This window comes from Xiphophorus hellerii, chromosome 15 (genome assembly GCF_003331165.1).
Source record: "Xiphophorus hellerii strain 12219 chromosome 15, Xiphophorus_hellerii-4.1, whole genome shotgun sequence".
Taxonomy (NCBI): Eukaryota; Metazoa; Chordata; class Actinopteri; order Cyprinodontiformes; family Poeciliidae; genus Xiphophorus; species Xiphophorus hellerii.
Window position 1 is genome coordinate 12345436 of NC_045686.1, and position 25136 is coordinate 12370571.

The window sequence follows — 25136 nt, forward strand, 5'->3', positions numbered from 1 at the left end:
TCCTTCTGTCCTCCCCTGGGCTGCACTGTCTATTTGTCTCTCCCTCATGTATAATTCACATCTGGTTGCAACATTCTGGCTTTTCTCCTAAGACTGTTGCTTTCCACATTAAGAGTTGCCTTTAGTGGAGTTCCCCACCCCCCTGCTCTTCTGGGCAATTTTTCCTACTTGTTTTCTCAAGAGGTTCAACTGTGCATCATTGATTTTTTTCTGCCTTTAAATGTCTTTTTTTCCTTCAATATGGAGGAATGGGATAATCATTAGTTTGTCTTTCTAATCAAATTTGGGTTTCCTTAAGGAGAACTGAAATGAACCTCGAAAATGTTGTGTTAACCCAAAGGAGGAAGGAGGATGAGTTGTTTATGAAGCACGTTTGTGCTCTAATGTCAGTACAACTGATGAGAATGCTGATGGAACAGAACCAATTGATAATCACAAGCTCATCAGTGACGTTCTTGACAAGCTTACATGTTCCAAAGACTTGAGAACAAGGCTGATTTAATAAGTGAAACCCATAATTTTCCCATTACCAAGCGCCCTCCATTTGCCCTGTCTCTCTGCAGTGTCTCTTCAAGACATCACTATGAGGAAGGCCTTCAGGAGTTCCACCATTCAGGACCAGCAGCTGTTTGACCGCACGTCTCTGCCCGTCCCTCTGCAGGAGAGCCTCCACACCTGTGAGGAGCCGCCACCTCTCAACATCCTCACACCTTACAGGTCTGAATAATGTTGTTATGCTCAAATGCACATTTCACCTCATCAGCATAGGCAGCATGAAGCTAATTAAATTGACTTTAGCTGTTATTTTTTATGCACACTCTGCAAATGGTGCAAACGACTAATAAGTGTTAAAAGCCACAGTGTTAACACGTAGAGCTGAAATGACCTTGAATAGTAAACAGTGCTCTCTTTTTTTTTTTGTTTGTTTCTTTGTTTTGAGTTCTTTCACTGTTCAAAACATTTCTTTATCACACAGAGTGGACTGCAACCTTGAATGGTTAGGAAGGTAGTAATATTGCTCAGATCACATTTTTTTTGTAGCGCTACCCATCACCTGAACATTCTAAATTTATTTTCCAGATTTATAAATATTTAGACTACCTAGTATTTATGCCATTTGTGTTTATGTCTTTGTCTTTAAATCTGGATTCCCTGAATACAAAAGAGAAAGGATGTATTGAATTAGGGCACCTGCTATATGTAATGCAATAATTTGTACATGTGCTGATATCGGTTTTTAGGATTCATTAATATTTGTCATTTGGATTTTGTGGCATATGAAATTGCTTTGATTATTTTTCAGATATGGATAAGTTTCAAAAAGGGTTTCATTTTCCAAACATTTTCACTTTGCCCCACCGTCTAATCTTTGTACAGTTTATTCAGAAGTCATTCGTCAAGCAGTTCCAATAGGTCAGGGCAGTGCTTAAAGCTATGCTGACACCTGATATTGTCTTCTGAATCCATGAAGTCGTTAAACACTTTGTGTCTTTTAAAATAGCCAGGTGTTGCTTAGAAATCTTGCTTTAAGTTGTTAACTTCAGTTTTTTTTGACTGCTTGTACTGATGAGGTCCTACCTGACTCAGATGGAGATGGCTTCATAAATGTTGCTGCTTTATAGCAATACTGATCAATTCAGATGGCTATATCATGGCATCTATTTACAGGAATACTGGGGATAGAAGAAGTATGATTTGTGTAATTAGACTGTCTCAGAATAAATCAGAGGCTGTAATTTGTTCTGTTATAGCAATTTTTTGTTCTTGTGGAAGGAGTCTTGTGCAATGTTTTTAAGCTGTCTCCTTGGGTTAGTTCTTTTTTGTTACTAATATACTGTGTGATCAGACTGTGTTATCTTGGCTACATTTCAAAAATTCAGCCTGAGAAACCGAAACAAATTGTGCCTCTGTGACAGGCTGCAAGTGCCCAAACAGCCAAATTAAATCATGTCCTATATTTTATGTTTCCACACAACACTGGCTAATATTTAGAGGTTTTTTATGCTCAGAGGTTAATGGCATAGCAAACCAAAGATACTGGCCGGATATCAAGCTGAAGATGAATGTGGGAAGGGGGTAGCCAAAAGTCCAAAGGACATCTTTTTTTAGAAACTTTTAGAAAAGGCAAAAAAAAAAAAAAGCACTACAAAAGATGTACTAGAAAATCTTGCTTTTTGGAAACAAAATATGGAAAAATAAGGGATGATTTAAAACTTTTACACATTCTAGCATGTGACCTAGTTTTCCGATGTAATGTTCATGGTTGATGCTCAGTGGGATTAATTTTCTCAGATTTTCTTGTAATTAAAAGAAAACACTAATTAAAAGAAACTCTATTCAAGGACAACATCTCTGTAACTGTAAAGATCACAATTTGCTATATTCTGTTTTTTGGTCTTCATCATCTTCTGATTTTTTTTTTTTTTTTCTCAGAGACCATCTGAATTTTAGTTCCCAGCTCCTCCTCCTGAACTGATTGGTTCATCAGCGCTGAATAGATGATTGGGCATATCAGGGGTGATGATTTCATGCGTTTGATTAATAATTTAAAGTCCAACTTGAATTTTTGTCATCTTCCTAGTTCCATTGCTGTTCATTATTTCATCCCATCTCATCCTTGTCACCCACTGTCTTCTTTTCTTTATATTTTCTACTTTTTTACACATCGCCTCACTCCGTTGGAGGCCTCCCCAGGGTCTCATTTTCCAGATGGACCCAGAACATAGCTTCTATATGTATGATCCTTTTTATTCCTCCTTCTTATGCATGAATATATAAACACACACTCCAAACTAAATAAAAACATCAAAGCGTAATGATTTATCGAGTCAAATTGTACCTGCTGCAACACAAACCCACACTAAACTGGTCTCCCCTCTGTTCTCTCTTATTACTTTGTTAAATTCAATTTTGTTTCCTTTGTTGTGCTACATATCATTAAACTTTCCACTCCTGCCGTTTGAAGTTGAGTCTTTTCATCTTCTATGTGTTCACTCTTATTGGTGTCATTGCCAAATAATTGTCTCCCAAGACGAGGCCAAGGCTGGATATAGGGAAATACTCGCAGATTAAAGTTTCAATGGCCAAGAAGCATAAGATCTTTTCTTTTTTGGATCTCAAAAACAGGCAGCAGTGTGCCCTCCGGGCCTGTCCAGAAAATAATTATAATGTAGTGAAAGACAAAAATACACCAGAGAATTAAACCTATCTTCCAAACTGTTAAAAAATGACACCGAAGATTACCTTAGAAGATATTTGAGACTGACAAAAATGTTTCTTCTTGAAGGAATTTATTGTTCTTTCTCAATCCATTAACGCATCAACTTCCATCTATCCAAGATCCGGATTGCAAAAGTAATGGGTAACCCAGACATTCCTCTGATCAGTTATAACTCTCTCCAGCTCATTCTGGAGGATTTTGAGGTATTTCCAGGCTGGAAGTGAAACATTTTTGTCACTGATTTTTGGATTTACTCTGGAGTCTCATCCCAGTGAGACATGGCTGGGAATCCTGCAAAGGGAATCCTCACCAAATACCTGAACCACACCAACTAACTTCTTTTGATGGGAAGAAACAGCAGCTCTTCTTTTGGAACCCTGTGATGAGATCTCCATTCTTTTCCTATGGCAAATCAGAGCTGCACTGGCTTGACTGCAGACAATACCATAGACAAAATTTGTGCAAGGTCACGGCAAAATTACCTCAGAGGTAAACAAGAAGATAATTGAAGTGATGCTTACAAGTCTTCTTACAGCAGGGCTAAAACAAAGTGCAAATTAGTTTTCTGATGAAGTCGATTTTCACAAACTCTCATTAACTTTGCAGACAAGAAGACATTTAATCTGATTGTTCTTCATAGCAACATAGAATTACCGCAAGTTGCTGCCATAAAAACTGAAGCTTGTGAAAAGATTTCTGTCAGTTAAAAAAAAATAAAACATTTTGGGAGAGCAGCACAGTCAGTGACTGATTGGAAACACCTTGCCTGCATAAAACTGTCATGTTAGTGTAGGCCAGAATCTTTAAGGAATGTTTGATACTTTGTTAAATCTGTATGAAGTATTAAGGTACCTCTGAATGGAAAAGGTGGAGTAGCTGCTTAAATGGTGGGGGCCATACGATCTGCTTGGGAAACAAGCCAGCAGTTGGTACCTCCACACACATGCTGTTCTTAACTTGCCCCAATATGCAGCATCAAGTTTACATTACTCTATGCTCCTTAATTTCTAATTTCCCAGATTAACCTGACTTAATCCATGCGGTTTGATGAAAAGGTTTTGCAGCTTGAAAGGAAACGTTTTGAAATTTTCACCTATAGGTAACAAGCCCTTGTCATAGCTGCACAGAAAAAGTCGTGACAACAACTTTGCTTTCGTGCATCTGCAGGGATGATGGTAAAGAGGGTCTGAAATTCTACACGGATCCGTCATACTTCTTCGACCTATGGCGGGAAAAGATGCTGCAGGACACTGAGGACAAGAGAAAAGAGAGGAGGAAGCAGAAGGTAAGTTAAGACTTTGACCATTTTTTTTTTTACATTGCCACAGTGGAGTAGTGAAGTTTTTAATTAGAATGACTTTAAGTGACTGAAGAGGCTTCTTGTATTTTCTAGCCCTGCATGAATTTACCGATAGGGTGACTCACTAGTAGATTTGCAGCTCCGATTCATACCGCTTCGCCTTTTCCTTTAATTATTCACCACTCAAAGATAAATCAACTGTTCCCTCCGTCAGCCCTGTTAGTTATTACTTGTGTGATCATTAGATCTAATTAATGGGAGCATCTGCTTCTTGCATGCCCCCGCACTGTGTGTCATCGTTCTGCCTTCTGCTGACATGCATGAAGAAGAAGGGTTTCCAATATGACTAGACTATTTTTTTTTCTCTGACAAAATCAGATTAAATGAAGGGTTGCTGAAGTATTTGAAGAAGCTTTGGTCTCTTACCGGATGCAGGGGCTCTAAACCAAGGGGTTTCCCACCCTCTGCACCAGGAGCGCTAATCAACTCCAGCTTGCAGTTCCCTGCGTGGGAAGTGGCTTCCCATTTTGCCCCCTCGCAGTCAATCAGAGCTTATTACAGTCACGGCCAGAGAGAAGCAAAGCAAATGTTTTTTTTCCATTGAGGGTTTTTATGAGCACAAAGGATATAAATTGGCCGGTTATGAGGTTTTTAATGAATGTGGGAAATGCAACGAGAGGACGGAGAAGTTTCTCCAGGTCTGAGGGTAAATGCAATGATTTACCCTCCTGTTGATCCATTTAGTGTATCTCAGTCTGCCTGCATATTTTTTTCCTCCAGTGCCTGAAAAGCAAAATTGGAGGTAATTTCCAACAGTAGGTGAACCCCATTTGCTCTAGAGGACTGGGTTGATGTCACTGCTGTTAGTCAAAACTCATTTCTCTGACTTGATCCTAATTAAAGCCCCGGGTGGGCTCAACATATAAAGCCATGTTCATTTCCCCTCCTCGCCGCAGTGGGAGGTGGGAGTCAGACGGACCCCATGGAAAGACCTGTAAGACATTCACAGGGACAAAACGGACCAATTGGGAATCATTCGCGCATAGCTGCTGGCTTGTGTAGCCATCATGGTGGGTAAATGGTCAGAGTGAGGGTCAGTGCAAATGCGTAGCGGAGTCTTTCGCAGAAAGCATGCAAAATTACTCAGTGAAGGACAGAGAAATGAGAAATACAAAATCGCATAGTTTGAATCTAAGGGTGTTGACCTTACACGTTACTGCTTTTATCTTAGCACGCCTTTCAGTCACTGAAATTAGTTCTCTTGTGGCTGTTTTGTACTCCATTTGATCATTTTAGGAAACTTCAGATACATTTTTCTAGCAGCATCTCTCCAGTTGTTACTTTAGACCGCACATAAACAGCCTCGCGGGGGCATGACTGCACGCATGAGTGCTTAAAAGATCTAATAGACTATGATGTACCATGCAGTTGCAGTGTCAGAGACCTGAAATGCCTCAACACCTGTCAGTCACTGTGATTGCATCCAAAACTGGCTGCCAGCACATTTAATGGCACACCATGTTCCAGCTCTCTTATTCTTTATTTATTTCACCAATTCTTCTTCTCAAAATTTAAAATGCTGAGCTAGGGAATTGTACTCTTGCGACAATAGCTGTGTGACTGCAAATTCCCACCTTTCAAAATAACATTGAATGCTTCAGACAACAAAAATGGGTTGCATTGTAATTAGCTTATAAGACACAAACAACGCCATGGTTCATAACATTGAGATAGTTTTTATTAGAGTTTACTGTTGAAAAAAAAGAGATGTATATGAAGAAATACTGATGATATCAACCATCTGAATAATAAAGTAAATATACATACATTGTTTCACAGAGGATTAGCATCTCACTGTTTTGTTCAAAAATGAGGGGCAGAAAAGGAGCAAGAGATTGATAGACATATTGGTTCATTGTCTGCAGTGGTGTGGGCGTTATACTGTGCACTGTGGTGTAGCGAGAACTGAAACCAAAAGGCGAAGCTCTCAATTTACCGGTTGATCTATGTTCCTGCTCTCTTCTATGGTCATGACTGAAAGAAGGAGACTGAGTATACAAATGGCTGAAATGAGTTTTCTCCACAGGGTGTCTTAGAGGTAGGGTGAGAAGCTCGGTTGTCCGGGAGGGACTCAGAGTAGAACTGCTTTTCCTCCCCACTGAAAGGAGCCACATGAAGTGGCTCAAGCATCTGGTTAGGATGCTTCCTGGTCGCCTCCCTGGTGAAGTGTTGTAGGTGCACCCCGCTGGGGGGAGACCCAGAGGAAGACCCAGGACACGCTGCAGGAACTATGTGTCTCGGTTGACCTGCAAAAGCCTTGGGATTCCCCCAGAGAAGCCGGCCCAAGTGGCTGAGAAGAGAGACGTATGGGTCTCTCTGATTAGGCTGCTGCCCCATGAAATCAATCCCGGATTAAGCAGAAGATGATGGATGGAAGTACAGTTAATTTATGAGATTAGAATATACAGTTGGGGTTAGTGGAAACAATGTTTTGGACACTTAAAAAGGGTTTAAACATTGATTTTAAACATTTTGACAGATTTATTAGCTAAAATAGCACAAATTTTCTCATTGAATGTCATGATTTGACATTAAAACTTCCTAATGAGGGTGTGCTGCACTTGTAATTATGAGTTACATAAAATTGAAAAAAACAAAAAACAGATGTCACATCAAAAATTTAATTAGCTTATTACTGCTAGTAAATATTTTAGTCAACATAAATATTTGTGCGAATGTTGATGAAGTCATTAAAGACAACAGCATGAAAACTACTGAATAATTCAAAAATGATTACAATCATTAAATTACTTTTCCTGCTAAGCAGATAGTGAGACTTCAATGTCAGTTTATTTCTTTTCTTAGCACTCCTTCTCCTTTGCAACCAGCTAATTTCCTACCAAGTCACTTGACTGATGGTTAGTCTGAAACCGGATTTACGTTACTCACAGACACAAAGCGTTAAGAGCCTGTAATAAATGAGAAACAGCACAGGACAGAGCGAGGAGCTGAGACGGCTGCTGCGTCCTAATCTCATTAGGTTCTGTGTTAGCCTCATCCTCAGTGGATTAGCAGCAGACGAACTGCTGAGTGAGTCAGAAAAAAGAAAGATGTTCAGAGTCAAGTGCCCAGGATGGACTGAGAGAAGAATAGCTGGTGAGAGCAGGAGGACAAAGATCACATTCAATCTCCTTGACTTCAGCATTCAGGTGCAAGTTTTCGTTATGTCCGTCTGACGTTTGAATTGCTGCTGAGCTTCCCCTGCCATTCCTTTCTGATTTCCAACTTAATATAGACATCGCTGGGAACCTAATAGAATATACTAAAATTGTTTTCGTTCGCTGTACCGACTTGCACAAGAGACAGACGTTTTCTACAATTGGGCCATTGTTAACTAAAAAAACATTTGCCAGCTATCATTAAAAGTGGCTGCCAACTGTTTTCTACTAATGAGCTTTCTTTCTGCATAATTATGGAAGAACCTAATTTTTTTACTTGAGAGACAATGACAATTTTAGTGCATAGTTGCATCCAGTTGGACTGCAGTTTAACTGGATGCATATTAAAATACATTTTAATTTGGTCTTCTACACATCTGCTCACATCAGCATCTGGTTGAATCTTTGAAGAAACTGGTTTCTGCTCTAGACTGTATTTAACAGCCCTAACATAAAAATAACAATCTTGTAGGAAGTAATTGTTTGAGTTGGTATAGCTTGTCTCCTTGTTTAGTAAGAGCACACATAATCAGATGTTTAGTTTAGACTTTGTGGTGATTAGTAATCCATGGCTTCCGATTTTGAAATGAAAACAACTAGAACCATAACAAAAGTAAAGTGAAAAGAAAACAATCTAAGAATAAGCTACTGCAGTCAAATACCAATTAGTATAGTAATGCGCTTTACACAACATCTATCATGAAATTCTACTTGATAAAATATTTGGTAAGGCTATTGTTAAGAAAATGACAATACGGAAATTAAATGTGCTAGTTTTGTTTTGCTCTGCTACTTGTTCTCTCCCATGCAATTATAAATTAATCTCAAAATAATGTTGGACTATTAATCATTAGCCGTTGGGAAGCCGTTTCCTTTTATTAATGGTTAAGCCTGGTGCAGTCATGTTGAGGAAAATTATTATCCTCCTGCTGTAGAGCATGGATGGTAATCATTCAAATCAGCTAAACTAAAGGGAACCAAGTTGCACAATAAAATTCTGGTAATTAAAATGATGCTCAAATGGTTTGTGTTATATTCAAACATCTGAACAGAGCAAGGAAGGCTGTTTATTTAATCAAATACATTCACTACAATGTAGTTCTGAAAATATACTCAACTGTTACAGAAGGTTAAGATACAATATTTTATTATGAGCACTGAAATGAGAAGACATAACATAAAATTGCTCTTACAGTTGTCTTCTATGTGACAATCTTTTATAGAGCAGACATCAATCTCAAACTCATATGCTGCCCTATAGATAATTTCATATATCAATGAGCTCCATATAGCATAATTCACCACAACAGCCATTAAGGGGGTAAACAAACTACAGTTTTTGAACACACAAATAAAACAAGTCATATCGCTTTCTGCATTGCCGAGCAACAATAAATCAAGTCAGTACTTCTGTGTTTCCCTGTGAAAATGTGCACAGGTAAATCACACTGTACTTTAACTTTGAAGAACAAAAAGAACAATTTTGGAACTGATGGATAATCTATTCGATGTCGATGTAGAAAAATCTTATGCACACTCTTAGATGGAGCTTATGCTGTAAAACAGCAGTATAACGCCACACTTAAAGCTAATAAAAAATTTAGTCGATCCAGCACAGTTTTCTCCTTTCACCCCAATGACAGTCTGCAGCTACACCTCCAAGCTGAATGTGGTGTGAGTGTTTGGCAGCGTAAGATAATGGGCATGTTAAGATTATTGTGGTACAAAAATATGTGTCTTTTGCATTCCTTGTTCATGTATAAAATCACACATTTTATACTTCCATCATGTTCAAAATAAACAAATAAAATAAGATGCTGCACAGAAGCAGTCTGATTAATGCACACCTCCAAAGTTGCCCATTCTAAGTTTCCACAACTAAAACTCCAACACCAAACATTGTTGAACTTGTTGCCAAGAGGAAGTACTTGAGAAAAACTGAATTTGTTGAGCTGTAAAAATTTATAATTACTTGCTTAGATGCATGAATATTCAGTAGTGGAATTTGTCACCACTGACAGGTGGAAGGTAAATCAACAAATAACATAACAAATTCTGGAAAATTGTTTCACCTAGACACGTTAACTGGCTTGGGATGCTCTAATGGTAGTCAGTCAGTATAGTCAGTTGTCTTTTTCATTTCTTCCTCTCTTCACCCTAAAATCGTGTAAAACAAAAAAGAAACGTAAACATTATGAGCTCTCGGTACTTCAATCAGTTCAGTTTCTGTATGTTTTATGTTTTTTTTAGTTTTACTGTTCTTGATGTCTAATACCACAAGGTGACAATGTGACAGTTACGAGGTATCAGTGGTTCGAAAAATAGCAGTAATTACTGCTTTCGGAGCTCTCTTCGCCTATTTCCTTTCCTCCCAATCTTTTTTTTTTTTTTTACCATTTTCTGTATCTGGTCTTTATCTAACTCTGTGCAGCTGGAAATGCCTTATCTTGTGTGCCCCAAGAGTCTTATAAGAGTCCTCTCTGAAACCCCTCCTCCTTTTCTTACTCCCCCAGAGGTAAGACTGTCTGCCTTCTCCTCACTCCGTCAGAGCATCTGCTTCCTGTGCAGCAGCCTGCAGCCTTTACAGCCTTTACTCTCCAACCACTAACTCCCACTAATTTCCACTCCCCTACCACAGCTACCCACTACCCCCTCTGCCTCCACCTTCTGGTTTGCTCCCGGCAAGCAAGCTGCCCACTTTCAGTCTGACACTGACAGTCCTTCAGCACACCTGCATCCCAGTTCTACCTTTGGGAGAGAGACTCTATAGGCACCCTTCTGTCAAAATTTAATCGGGGTTTGATGGATGAGTGATTTATGACCCTAATCATTAATTGCTATTAATATCCACCCCCCCCCCCCCCACCCTTTCCCACCCATCCCCCACACACACCTGTTACGCCAACTGTTATTCCCACTATGTGTTTTAAAAATAGTACAAGTATGAAAAAACATTATGAGTTTTAAGAATAATACAATGAAAGTATGAAAAACAATAAGTGTTAGATAATTGAGAATAATATACAATATAGTATATTTAAATAGAATGTTGTAGTTACCTCCGGTTTTTCTCACTAAGCCATTTGGTGTTTGTGCGTGTGTGTCCGGCTCTCTCATGCTGACTATGAGTTTGTGACTGAATACGGGACAAGCCTCACCTGTCATCTGTGTGAGGCGGGCTAAAAAAACCCCTAGGTAGGCGATTCTCTTGACCTGAGGGTCATCACACACCGCCTGCAAGGAAACTCTATGTCTCCGGAAAACAGATTTTCAAACCGTCATCGATTATCAGCTCGGGATCTGCGCGGGAAAAGGGTTCCTGCCATCTGTCCGTGTCTTTCAGGGTGATTCTCATCAATTATTAGGTATTAGACAATCTTCCTGAATGCTGTGTATCAGGAACGGGAGAGGGCATAAGGGTGGACAGAGGCGTGTGTGTGTGTGGGTGTGTGTGTGTGTGCACCCGTAAGACTGAACACATACCTCTAGAGAAAGCCTAGAGTTTTAACTGTTTTACCGCTTTATTTTATGGTAGCATGATTAGTCAGTGCTGACTATGAGTTTGTGATTTCCTTCATCACTTCAATTTTAAACTCTTATAGATTTTTTTTTCTGTAACACTTGCTAGTGTGAAACATGTCAGTAAATGTTCCTCATTTGTACTCGTACTTCTGAAGAATATGTGACAGACAGTAAACAGGCCTACGTGAGGCTGCTCAAATTTAACTTTTATCTTTCCGCAGTTAAAGAATTTGTCCAGACTTTTCCAGAATTTGGCCCGGTATCATTGTAAATGATTTTGTTCTTTTTTTCTTACTGTTGAATCAACACTGATCTTCCCACTGCTTCATGTTTTCTCCAAAATAGTAAATATTGGTTTAAATACATTTGAAACTCATAGATTTTTTTTTCTGTAACACTTGCTAGAGTAATACATTTCATGAAATGTTCCTCATTTGTACACATACTTCTGAACAATATCTGTCAGGGACTAAACAGGCTTCGGTGAGGTGGCTCATATGTATCTTTCAGCTTTCCCTCCAACCATTATCTTACACACTTTAGTGTGTTCACTAACAAAATATAGTACACCTCTAATTTTTTTAATTTTTCATTATTAAAACTTTGAAATGATCAATGTGAACCATCAGTCTGTATTAAAATAGTTAATATAATTCATATTATTTATTTAGATTTGATGTTTTAATGTGTGCCCTTGGATTTATATTGATTTATTCAATATAATATATTGATTTATTTATCAAACTGAATAGCCATTCCGTTTTTTTTATATAGTATTTTTTTCTTTTGGTGTTTGTTGCACAAATTCAAATATATGCCGGCTATCAACCAACAATTAAATCAGTGAATTTGTGTTTTTTCTTAAATACTCCCTCTCACCGAGACTTACTTACATCTTCTGACAGCTAGCCCAACTTATAATAACATTGACTAAATTTGCTATTGGTACACTTTACCTAAAAATAAAAATTAAACATACTCACTACACAACCATGCTCCAAGAGTTGCTCACAACATGGTGAATTGTTTTGTTACCTTAAAAATGATCTGCAGCTTTTGTTCCTTGGTCCTAATGATGATGTTCACTAATGTTCTCTAACAGACAGTTCAACACCTCTTGTGATTGATAAGCTTATAAATGATCTATGCGAAGCATCAGTATGCGCTAAAGAAGATCATATCAGTCAGATTAAGTAAAATATCATTAAACTCAAAGCAATCAAAATTATATTTCTCTGAAAGGTCTTTTTTTTCAGGGAGTTTAGACTGTATGAAAGGAATCAGTGAAATATACTATGAAATATTTTATCTGCTGCATCCTGATAATAAAACTTCAATTGTGAATTGAATGATTACATTGCATCTAGACACAAAAGAATCAACCGTTAATTAGTAATCATACTGACTAGCAAGATCTGATCAAACAAGAAACTTGACGACCTCAAGGGATTTCTCACATTGGAGAATAAACCGTCTGACTTTCTTTAGCCACTAAATTTAACCTTACCAAAGTTTTGCCTTGGAGCAAACAGGTACTGAGTTTGAAGCGGATCAGACGCCTTCAGCCATCTGCTAAAGCTAGACTCTGGCCTTCCTCGCTGTAAAATAAAACATTAGACTTAAAAAAAGTTCAAGCGAACATCACTTAATTATCATCGACTTGTTGTTTGTACTCATCTTAAACAAGTGGCAGGAACATTTGGATATAAAAAAAAAAGCTTTATAACTTAATCTATTTAAGTTGAGTCCGTGCAACAAGTAAAATAAAAAGTGAACTATTTGAAAGTAGTGAGGATTTAGGGTGGTAAAAGTTGAACATTTTAACATGCCCAGACACTACGCCATTTCTGCTCAAGCAAACCAAAAAGTTTTGAACAGAACAACCATGTCAAATAATGAGACCGTGAATCTTTAATCTATGTAGCAAATATATTGCTGCTGCTGCTGTAAGCAGAAAATAAAAGAAGTTTTACGGAGAATAATATTTTGGATGAGTTTAAGAATATTGTTTGCCAAAATCACACGGTGTAACTACACTTGTCTTTTATATGTTGCAGTAATTGAATCTTTTGAGGCAATTGGTTGCATAAATTAAAGTAAATACGACCTATTTTCCTGCTCCACATACTTAGTTAGCAATTTGTCAGTTAGCTTCCCAGTCTGAACTTCTGGGCAATGTCTTGATTCAGTCAAATTTTCTATCTTGTATCTCCTGAACTCTGATATTTTGCTTGCTGGTCTTCATCGTGCTCTGAATGCAGTATCGGGTTTCTCTTACTTTAACCCGCCCAACTTACACCTGATTGGCATGTTAGCCTTTTGATTCCCTCCCAGCGAGGCGGTGCTTCACAAAGCAAACTGTTTGTCAAACTGTTGATCTGCCTCATGGCTGTTTTAGAAGATATGGTGACTGAGTTTTAGAGAGTACTAGCCAGCTCATGCAGCTTGTTTTTATTAGATGCCAGTCCTAAAAGTACATATCTTTAAAATATGAATAAATACGTACAATTCCATAATTATTCGATCCAACGGTTGTAGAAGTTTTGTAATAATGCAATTCAGGTATTTTACATTTTCTGGACTAAAGGAGGATTTCAGTTCAACACCTGTGGTTTCTTAATGTAAGTGTTTCTGCTACTGGACAAGAAACAGGGTTAAAAGAGGATTTAGAAAGCAAAATACAAAGATGATAGTTGTTTTTACCGAGAGCAAGGCTGTGACTAGTTATCAGGACAGCATGAGACCTGTGCAATTTCTTAATCTTTAGGAAATATTTTTGGACACAGCCATCCGCAGGAGCAAGATGAAGCAAGAACATCACAACATCGGATGTATTTTTTCATCCTTCTATCCGTGATTTAAAACTATTTTTAATTTTGTGTCATCTTAAAGATGGAAAGAGTCAATTATGTTTTCACCCATGGAAAAGTGTAATGTGTTTATTATGAGTAGGATTAACCAAGCTGAAGGAAAATAAAGAAAAAGGATAAATAAATATTCATTGATACAGAACCGAATCAGCAAATATGAACTTATGAAACTACTGAAACCTTCAAGAATTTTATGTTGTGTAAGATATTTAAGAAAATAATAATGAATCTGCGTTCATGAATTTCTTTATTTGGTCATTGTCTGTAAAATACGTTTACCTTTTGTTTTGTTGAACACCAGACATCTCATCTCTTTCCACAGTTTCTTTTCACTTAGTTCCACTACTGCTGTGGATTTTATAGTCAATGTTTAAAGTCAGCACAGAGTCTGAAGCGATGGAGGAAATTTACGTCAATATGGAACCTGTTGGACAAACTGCATCTAATCACACAGGTAAGAACAAAGTTACAGAGAAATTTAGTATGTATTGAATTCAATTTTGCTAAGGTTGAGGTTTTTGTTAAGGTTGGAGCAGCTCCAAAGAGAGGCTCTGCCTCCGTGCGGCTGTCTGTTTGGGAATCCTGAATGTTTTACTTTTGGCTGAACTCATCGCCCTCAGTGTTCACAGTGAGTCTTGTTCTAGTCATCTTAAAGATGTAAAAAGAGTAGATTTTACGTTTCTGTTATATAAAAAATGTCATTGTTCCCCTTCTAAAATCAAACTGACCAAATAGCAAGGGTTTAAAAAAGAATAAAGCTTCGTGACTCAAAAGTTTTGCAGAGAGGTGAAACATTACACTAAGTTACATGAGTCTGATTCATTTTCAGCAATGGTTGCATTTGCAGCCATTTAGGTTAGCGTGTCTTTAATATCTTCTCTTTTTCAAACTATTTACCCAACGATTCATTGTTCAGTGTTACCTCAGTTTAAATTCTACAGGCATAACCAAAATCATGAAACTATTTTGTAAGTCTTAAGTGAAAATACGGTGTTGCCACTTCTTTTTGCAAACATGTTTGTTAATTTTATTTTTTTTTTCAGCTCATGACATGACAGCAGATTTTTCTGACATCAGCAACATTCTGACCGACCAGAACAGCAACAGCGAGTTTCCCTCCATGAACGCCAACTTCACTGAAACGGCTCCACGAGCTGAAGACACTTTAAGGTTGGTCAAAACTTTAAAAAATGTGGATCTCGTTAAAAATTGAATTCTACTCTGAATTGTAGAGTATAACTAATAACTTTCCTTTTTGGTCTAAATGAATATAATGTAAATGAACAACTTTTATTTTAATTTATTAAGTGCTCTATCATTTGCGTGTGCTGAAAAACAATGTAAAACAAACTAAACTTTGTTTGTTTTCTCCTTAAAGGGAAATTGTGTCCTACAGAACGAACAAACATCAGTTGTTCCTGTTCATCCAGGGGCTGCGGAAGAAGAGAAGAGCAGATCCACTAGTGATGGATGATTAGGATCTGTGTTCACTGTGATATTATTCACCAACAATAATGTAGCTTATGGTGTTACATAAAATCCTAAAGATGAAATGTACACTTCCAACTGTTGTGACCTGCATCTAATAACACAACTATTTTATCGCTTGTACTCTGTGTTTTTCTTTCTTGTTAAAACTCTGACGTGATAAACAAACGTTTTTCTTTTTGTTTGTTGTTTTTTTTTTTTGTATTTTTGCGGAGAATCGGTTGATGCGTTCTGATTGTGTATTAATGTGACTTTTACTACGAAACTTTATGGAGTTCCAGTTGTGTCCGGTAATAGTGGATTAAGTTCTATCTTGGTAAAATTATATTTCCAATTATTTACTATCATTTGTAATAAAGTGATGCCAACACCACGGATTCAACAGTGAGGAGTTTGTTCTAGTCATCTTAAAGATGGAAAGAGTCAATGTTGTGCTGATTCTGAGTAACTGAATGACTTTTTATTCATTTCAGAGTTCAATCAGCGAGGTTATTCGTTTTGTGATGGTCCTAGTCTAAGAAAGAAAGAAACAAAGAAAGAAAGCAGCAAATGTACATGTTGGTTCCCCTGAAAATATGGATAAATTCAGTCATTGTAGGGTTAAAGTAATTTGAAGAGGGAGAAGCGTATAAACAAGTCAAGTCAATGACGAGTCAATGACTTGATGCATTCTGCATTTTTAACTCGGTTAACTTAACTTTTTGTTTTTTTTACTGACTTTAATACATTTAAATCGCTACGTTGTTTGATAAGTAGAATGGAAATGACTTTTTTTGTAAATGGTCTTGTAAATTAGCGTTTTAAAAATCAACTGAATTGAATTAAGAAATTTGACCATCGGATTGGACTGAAGAGAAATGATGAGCAATGTTTTATGGGTTTGGGTTTAATAAAGCAAAGATTGGTATTTTTGTAACATCAAAAGTTCATTTTTGAGGCAAACAGAAAATCCTGCTTATTATAGTTTACTGGGACTAACAACCCCCCGGACAAATTTGGAAAAAAATTCAGCTAAAATGGGTGGTGCTTTAAGGAACAATGAGACACAGCCTAGTGTGGGGATAGATGGTGAGGGGATAAGCAAGGCTGTAGTAAGCGCCGTTACCAACTTGGTACTTTGTGGTTATAGTTTTCTCCAAATTGCGCTTGAAGAAAGTATGAACATGGGCAAAACTGAGAAACTCTATCAATCAACCAAGTGGACATTAAAGTATGTCACCGGAGATTTGTTCTCCTGTCCACGCGATGAATCCTTGGCCCACTGCATCAGTGAAGACTGTCGCATGGGAGCAGGCATAGCGGCGATGTTCAAGAAGAAGTTTGGTCGAGTCTCAGAGTTAAAGGAGCAGAGTGAGTCAGACTAGTTACTAAAGTCTTTGTTTTGGAAAAAAATGTTTTATGTTTTTCCAGTTCATTCAAATGTATGATTTCAACAGCAAGTGCTAAATCATATCCTGTTTTGTATTTTTTTGTATGTCCTAATAGAGAAGCTTCCGGGGCAGTGTGCTGTCCTGACACATGATCAACGTTTCATCTACTATCTGGTAAACATACCACAATTATACTGCATTGGACCAAAAGTTGTTTCATTATTTAATCTGGTAACTGTATCTTTCCTATTATGTGTCTCAGATCACAAAGAAAAAAGCCAGCCAGAAACCCACGTATGTCAGCCTAAGACAGAGTCTGGAAGACATGAAATCTCACTGCTTAGAAAATGGTGTCAATAAGATATCAATACCCCGGTTTGTAGGAACTACTGTGAATAAATGACTATAATAAATACCCTTAAATCTTCTTCTTTATTGGGGATAATTAATCAATTTGCTTGTCTCGTATCTCCTCCCTCAGAATTGGCTGTGGCCTGGACCAGCTGCAGTGGTCAAAGGTGTCAAAGATCCTGGAACAGATCTTTAAAGAGACAAATATCTCCATCACAGTGTACAGCCTGCCCTGTGTTGGGTCAAAGCTTCAAATGCATGCCATGTAGTACATTTTCATTTGAGTTTTGTTTTTAACTTTAAGTCCTTTATAATCTCTTAAAATTTTGGATGAAATCAACACTCTTTAAACGGTTTTAAGGAAACAATAAATAAGGAAACAATAAAAACCTCCCCATAAGATGTTTACATACAAGACTTTTAACATCCCACTGATGTAAAAAAATGATGTTTCCTGCCATTAAAGATACGAAACTTATTGTAAACACTGATGTTGCACTGTCACCATCGTACTACATGATGCTACTACTAAATCATGCTACACAAAATGATCCAACAAATCACCTGAGGCAGGTAAAATACAATAGTTATGCCTAAAATTTGTTTTTTTTGTTTTTCTAAATCTATATAGTTGTTGAAAACGTAGCTTTTCCTGTGAATCTGTAAATCTAAATTGTGAAAGAGTTTGCTACTCTAGCTTTATTTTCCTGACCCAAATTCAGGAGCAAGATTGCTGTCACAAGTTTTTTTTGTCATGAGTTTTTAGTGATTCTAATGCTTGACTTTTTAGTATTTGTAACCTGTGAATGATGTTGTACAGAATATTAGGACTTATATCTTTGTAAATAAAATTTAAGATCATGGTTTTTGACAACCTTTACCTGCTCAGACAACAGGCAACGGTATGTAGGAAAATGCAATTTGAAATTTTTAAAAAATTTCTTAGTTTTGCCTCAAAAATGAACTTTTGATGTTACAAAAATACCAATCTTTGCTTTATTAAACCCAAACCCATAAAACATTGCTCATCATTTCTCTTCAGTCCAATCCGATGGTCAAATTTCTTAATTCAATTCAGTTGATTTTTAAAACGCTAATTTACAAGACCATTTACAAAAAAAGTCATTTCCATTCTACTTATCAAACAACGTAGCGATTTAAATGTATTAAAGTCAGTAAAAAAAACAAAAAGTTAAGTTAACCGAGTTAAAAATGCAGAATGCATCAAGTCATTGACTCGTCATTGACTTGACTTGTTTATACGCTTCTCCCTCTTCAAATTACTTTAACCCTACAATGACTGAATTTATCCATATTTTCAGGGGAACCAACATGTACATTTGCTGCTTTCTTTCTTTGTTTCTTTCTTTCTTAGACTAGGACCATCACAAAACGAATAACCTCGCTGATTGAACTCTGAAATGAATAAAAAGTCATTCAGTTACTCAGAATCAGCACAACATTGACTCTTTCCATCTTTAAGATGACTAGAACAAACTCCTCACTGTTGAATCCGTGGTGTTGGCATCACTTTATTACAAATGATAGTAAATAATTGGAAATATAATTTTACCAAGATAGAACTTAATCCACTATTACCGGACACAACTGGAACTCCATAAAGTTTCGTAGTAAAAGTCACATTAATACACAATCAGAACGCATCAACCGATTCTCCGCAAAAATACAAAAAAAAAAAACAACAAACAAAAAGAAAAACGTTTGTTTATCACGTCAGAGTTTTAACAAGAAAGAAAAACACAGAGTACAAGCGATAAAATAGTTGTGTTATTAGATGCAGGTCACAACAGTTGGAAGTGTACATTTCATCTTTAGGATTTTATGTAACACCATAAGCTACATTATTGTTGGTGAATAATATCACAGTGAACACAGATCCTAATCATCCATCACTAGTGGATCTGCTCTTCTCTTCTTCCGCAGCCCCTGGATGAACAGGAACAACTGATGTTTGTTCGTTCTGTAGGACACAATTTCCCTTTAAGGAGAAAACAAACAAAGTTTAGTTTGTTTTACATTGTTTTTCAGCACACGCAAATGATAGAGCACTTAATAAATTAAAATAAAAGTTGTTCATTTACATTATATTCATTTAGACCAAAAAGGAAAGTTATTAGTTATACTCTACAATTCAGAGTAGAATTCAATTTTTAACGAGATCCACATTTTTTAAAGTTTTGACCAACCTTAAAGTGTCTTCAGCTCGTGGAGCCGTTTCAGTGAAGTTGGCGTTCATGGAGGGAAACTCGCTGTTGCTGTTCTGGTCGGTCAGAATGTTGCTGATGTCAGAAAAATCTGCTGTCATGTCATGAGCTGAAAAAAAAAATAAAATTAACAAACATGTTTGCAAAAAGAAGTGGCAACACCGTATTTTCACTTAAGACTTACAAAATAGTTTCATGATTTTGGTTATGCCTGTAGAATTTAAACTGAGGTAACACTGAACAATGAATCGTTGGGTAAATAGTTTGAAAAAGAGAAGATATTAAAGACACGCTAACCTAAATGGCTGCAAATGCAACCATTGCTGAAAATGAATCAGACTCATGTAACTTAGTGTAATGTTTCACCTCTCTGCAAAACTTTTGAGTCACGAAGCTTTATTCTTTTTTAAACCCTTGCTATTTGGTCAGTTTGATTTTAGAAGGGGAACAATGACATTTTTTATATAACAGAAACGTAAAATCTACTCTTTTTACATCTTTAAGATGACTAGAACAAGACTCACTGTGAACACTGAGGGCGATGAGTTCAGCCAAAAGTAAAACATTCAGGATTCCCAAACAGACAGCCGCACGGAGGCAGAGCCTCTCTTTGGAGCTGCTCCAACCTTAACAAAAACCTCAACCTTAGCAAAATTGAATTCAATACATACTAAATTTCTCTGTAACTTTGTTCTTACCTGTGTGATTAGATGCAGTTTGTCCAACAGGTTCCATATTGACGTAAATTTCCTCCATCGCTTCAGACTCTGTGCTGACTTTAAACATTGACTATAAAATCCACAGCAGTAGTGGAACTAAGTGAAAAGAAACTGTGGAAAGAGATGAGATGTCTGGTGTTCAACAAAACAAAAGGTAAACGTATTTTACAGACAATGACCAAATAAAGAAATTCATGAACGCAGATTCATTATTATTTTCTTAAATATCTTACACAACATAAAATTCTTGAAGGTTTCAGTAGTTTCATAAGTTCATATTTGCTGATTCGGTTCTGTATCAATGAATATTTATTTATCCTTTTTCTTTATTTTCCTTCAGCTTGGTTAATCCTACTCATAATAAACACATTACACTTTTCCATGGGTGAAAACATAATTGACTCTTTCCATCTTTAAGATGACACAAAATTAAAAATAGTTTTAAATCACGGATAGAAGGATGAAAAAATACATCCGATGTTGTGATGTTCTTGCTTCATCTTGCTCCTGCGGATGGCTGTGTCCAAAAATATTTCCTAAAGATTAAGAAATTGCACAGGTCTCATGCTGTCCTGATAACTAGTCACAGCCTTGCTCTCGGTAAAAACAACTATCATCTTTGTATTTTGCTTTCTAAATCCTCTTTTAACCCTGTTTCTTGTCCAGTAGCAGAAACACTTACATTAAGAAACCACAGGTGTTGAACTGAAATCCTCCTTTAGTCCAGAAAATGTAAAATACCTGAATTGCATTATTACAAAACTTCTACAACCGTTGGATCGAATAATTATGGAATTGTACGTATTTATTCATATTTTAAAGATATGTACTTTTAGGACTGGCATCTAATAAAAACAAGCTGCATGAGCTGGCTAGTACTCTCTAAAACTCAGTCACCATATCTTCTAAAACAGCCATGAGGCAGATCAACAGTTTGACAAACAGTTTGCTTTGTGAAGCACCGCCTCGCTGGGAGGGAATCAAAAGGCTAACATGCCAATCAGGTGTAAGTTGGGCGGGTTAAAGTAAGAGAAACCCGATACTGCATTCAGAGCACGATGAAGACCAGCAAGCAAAATATCAGAGTTCAGGAGATACAAGATAGAAAATTTGACTGAATCAAGACATTGCCCAGAAGTTCAGACTGGGAAGCTAACTGACAAATTGCTAACTAAGTATGTGGAGCAGGAAAATAGGTCGTATTTACTTTAATTTATGCAACCAATTGCCTCAAAAGATTCAATTACTGCAACATATAAAAGACAAGTGTAGTTACACCGTGTGATTTTGGCAAACAATATTCTTAAACTCATCCAAAATATTATTCTCCGTAAAACTTCTTTTATTTTCTGCTTACAGCAGCAGCAGCAATATATTTGCTACATAGATTAAAGATTCACGGTCTCATTATTTGACATGGTTGTTCTGTTCAAAACTTTTTGGTTTGCTTGAGCAGAAATGGCGTAGTGTCTGGGCATGTTAAAATGTTCAACTTTTACCACCCTAAATCCTCACTACTTTCAAATAGTTCACTTTTTATTTTACTTGTTGCACGGACTCAACTTAAATAGATTAAGTTATAAAGCTTTTTTTTTTATATCCAAATGTTCCTGCCACTTGTTTAAGATGAGTACAAACAACAAGTCGATGATAATTAAGTGATGTTCGCTTGAACTTTTTTTAAGTCTAATGTTTTATTTTACAGCGAGGAAGGCCAGAGTCTAGCTTTAGCAGATGGCTGAAGGCGTCTGATCCGCTTCAAACTCAGTACCTGTTTGCTCCAAGGCAAAACTTTGGTAAGGTTAAATTTAGTGGCTAAAGAAAGTCAGACGGTTTATTCTCCAATGTGAGAAATCCCTTGAGGTCGTCAAGTTTCTTGTTTGATCAGATCTTGCTAGTCAGTATGATTACTAATTAACGGTTGATTCTTTTGTGTCTAGATGCAATGTAATCATTCAATTCACAATTGAAGTTTTATTATCAGGATGCAGCAGATAAAATATTTCATAGTATATTTCACTGATTCCTTTCATACAGTCTAAACTCCCTGAAAAAAAAGACCTTTCAGAGAAATATAATTTTGATTGCTTTGAGTTTAATGATATTTTACTTAATCTGACTGATATGATCTTCTTTAGCGCATACTGATGCTTCGCATAGATCATTTATAAGCTTATCAATCACAAGAGGTGTTGAACTGTCTGTTAGAGAACATTAGTGAACATCATCATTAGGACCAAGGAACAAAAGCTGCAGATCATTTTTAAGGTAACAAAACAATTCACCATGTTGTGAGCAACTCTTGGAGCATGGTTGTGTAGTGAGTATGTTTAATTTTTATTTTTAGGTAAAGTGTACCAATAGCAAATTTAGTCAATGTTATTATAAGTTGGGCTAGCTGTCAGAAGATGTAAGTAAGTCTCGGTGAGAGGGAGTATTTAAGAAAAAACACAAATTCACTGATTTAATTGTTGGTTGATAGCCGGCATATATTTGAATTTGTGCAACAAACACCAAAAGAAAAAAATACTATATAAAAAAAACGGAATGGCTATTCAGTTTGATAAATAAATCAATATATTATATTGAATAAATCAATATAAATCCAAGGGCACACATTAAAACATCAAATCTAAATAAATAATATGAATTATATTAACTATTTTAATACAGACTGATGGTTCACATTGATCATTTCAAAGTTTTAATAATGAAAAATTAAAAAAATTAGAGGTGTACTATATTTTGTTAGTGAACACACTAAAGTGTGTAAGATAATGGTTGGAGGGAAAGCTGAAAGATACATATGAGCCACCTCACCGAAGCCTGTTTAGTCCCTGACAGATATTGTTCAGAAGTATGTGTACAAATGAGGAACATTTCATGAAATGTATTACTCTAGCAAGTGTTACAGAAAAAAAAATCTATGAGTTTCAAATGTATTTAAACCAATATTTACTATTTTGGAGAAAACATGAAGCAGTGGGAAGATCAGTGTTGATTCAACAGTAAGAAAAAAAGAACAAAATCATTTACAATGATACCGGGCCAAATTCTGGAAAAGTCTGGACAAATTCTTTAACTGCGGAAAGATAAAAGTTAAATTTGAGCAGCCTCACGTAGGCCTGTTTACTGTCTGTCACATATTCTTCAGAAGTACGAGTACAAATGAGGAACATTTACTGACATGTTTCACACTAGCAAGTGTTACAGAAAAAAAAATCTATAAGAGTTTAAAATTGAAGTGATGAAGGAAATCACAAACTCATAGTCAGCACTGACTAATCATGCTACCATAAAATAAAGCGGTAAAACAGTTAAAACTCTAGGCTTTCTCTAGAGGTATGTGTTCAGTCTTACGGGTGCACACACACACACACCCACACACACACACGCCTCTGTCCACCCTTATGCCCTCTCCCGTTCCTGATACACAGCATTCAGGAAGATTGTCTAATACCTAATAATTGATGAGAATCACCCTGAAAGACACGGACAGATGGCAGGAACCCTTTTCCCGCGCAGATCCCGAGCTGATAATCGATGACGGTTTGAAAATCTGTTTTCCGGAGACATAGAGTTTCCTTGCAGGCGGTGTGTGTGATGACCCTCAGGTCAAGAGAATCGCCTACCTAGGGGTTTTTTTTAGCCCGCCTCACACAGATGACAGGTGAGGCCTGTCCGGTATTCTGTCATAAACTCATAGTCAGCATGAGAGAGCCGGACACACACGCACAAACACCAAATGGCTTAGTGAGAAAAACCGGAGGTAACTACAACATTCTATTTAAATATACTATATTGTATATTATTCTCAATTATCTAACACTTATTGTTTTTCATACTTTCATTGTATTATTCTTAAAACTCATAATGTTTTTTCATACTTTAATTGTACTATTTTTAAAACACATAGTGGGAATAACAGTTGGCGTAACAGGTGTGTGTGGGGGATGGGTGGGAAAGGGTGGGGGGGGGGGTGGATATTAATAGCAATTAATGATTAGGGTCATAAATCACTCATCCATCAAACTCCGATTAAATTTTGACAGAAGGGTGCCTATAGAGTCTCTTTTGGGATCGCCAATGTCTGGCAGTTCTAGACATTGATTACTGTCTGTGATTAATCTTCCATGATGTTATGAACATTGTGAAGGCACAGTATGCAGACAGCTGTGGCCTAAACACAGCACACACTATTATTTTATTTTTTAAAATGACTATTTCACATTTTAGACTCAAAGTAAAGAAAAGTAAATATTGTTAAAAAACAAAATGTATCTTTATTTGTTGTGGATCTTGGACACTTAATGGTCAGAACATGCAATGGTGTACTTGGGATACAGTCAGTGGATAAACTCTTTAGTAACAACGAGTAAATTCCAGCAGATTTTTATTTTGTCAAACTAACTTTCTACCTCGTTTTGCTACCAACATCTTCCTGCCTTTCCATGCAGCAACCACACCCACTTCCAGTTTCACACAACATACATCCGACAATACACAGGAAAAAAGCTCTGTGTAGAATAAGTGTTGAGATTAAGATGCAATAACTAAATCAGAGCTGTTTTTGATCTGTAGTCGTATTTCATGCAATATAATGTTGCTGCCAAAAGTCCAAGTACACAAGGTGTTCGATTTCAAGATCCCCTGATGGGTGTACCTGGAACCAAACCTGATTTCCAAAATATTCTCTTTCATAAAGAGCTTTTAAGAATCAGATGTCTTTAAGGCTGCTGTAGTCGCTAAGGATTTCAAACTAAATGTACATACAGTTCAGACCAAAAGTTTGGACACACCTTCTCATTGAATTCAATGAGAAAGTGTGTCCAGACTTTTGGTCTGTATTGAGT

General features: G+C 36.8%; 2 protein-coding genes and 2 long non-coding RNA genes across 7 annotated transcripts in view; 3 read left to right on the forward strand and 1 right to left on the reverse strand.

Annotated features, from left to right (window-relative positions):
• The window catches only part of wasf1 (WASP family member 1), a 71893-nt gene that overhangs the window by 35897 nt on the left and 10860 nt on the right, over positions 1-25136 (forward strand). For 2 of the 4 annotated variants that reach the window (XM_032585222.1, XM_032585223.1), the window contains exons 4-6: positions 564-717; positions 4388-4505; positions 10170-10253. In XM_032585222.1, coding sequence (XP_032441113.1) covers positions 564-717; positions 4388-4505; positions 10170-10253 — 356 coding nt within the window. The remainder of the gene's footprint in view (positions 1-563; positions 718-4387; positions 4506-10169; positions 10254-25136) is intronic. The other 2 variants (XM_032585224.1, XM_032585225.1) reach the window with 1 other exon arrangement.
• LOC116734084 (uncharacterized) lies at positions 14709-15995 on the forward strand. The gene is made up of 3 exons (XR_004342168.1): positions 14709-14758; positions 15174-15300; positions 15509-15995. It is a non-coding gene; the product is annotated as an uncharacterized LOC116734084 (long non-coding RNA).
• On the forward strand, positions 17049-17817 carry LOC116734082 (ADP-ribose glycohydrolase OARD1-like). Its single transcript, XM_032585228.1, has 3 exons — positions 17049-17162; positions 17251-17363; positions 17470-17817. Exons 2-3 carry the CDS (start codon positions 17314-17316, stop codon positions 17606-17608), a joined length of 189 nt encoding a protein of 62 aa, XP_032441119.1. The 5' UTR covers positions 17049-17162; positions 17251-17313; the 3' UTR covers positions 17609-17817.
• LOC116734083 (uncharacterized) lies at positions 18852-20138 on the reverse strand. Its single transcript, XR_004342167.1, has 3 exons — positions 20089-20138; positions 19547-19673; positions 18852-19338 (listed from the first exon to the last, which is right to left on the reverse strand). It is a non-coding gene; the product is annotated as an uncharacterized LOC116734083 (long non-coding RNA).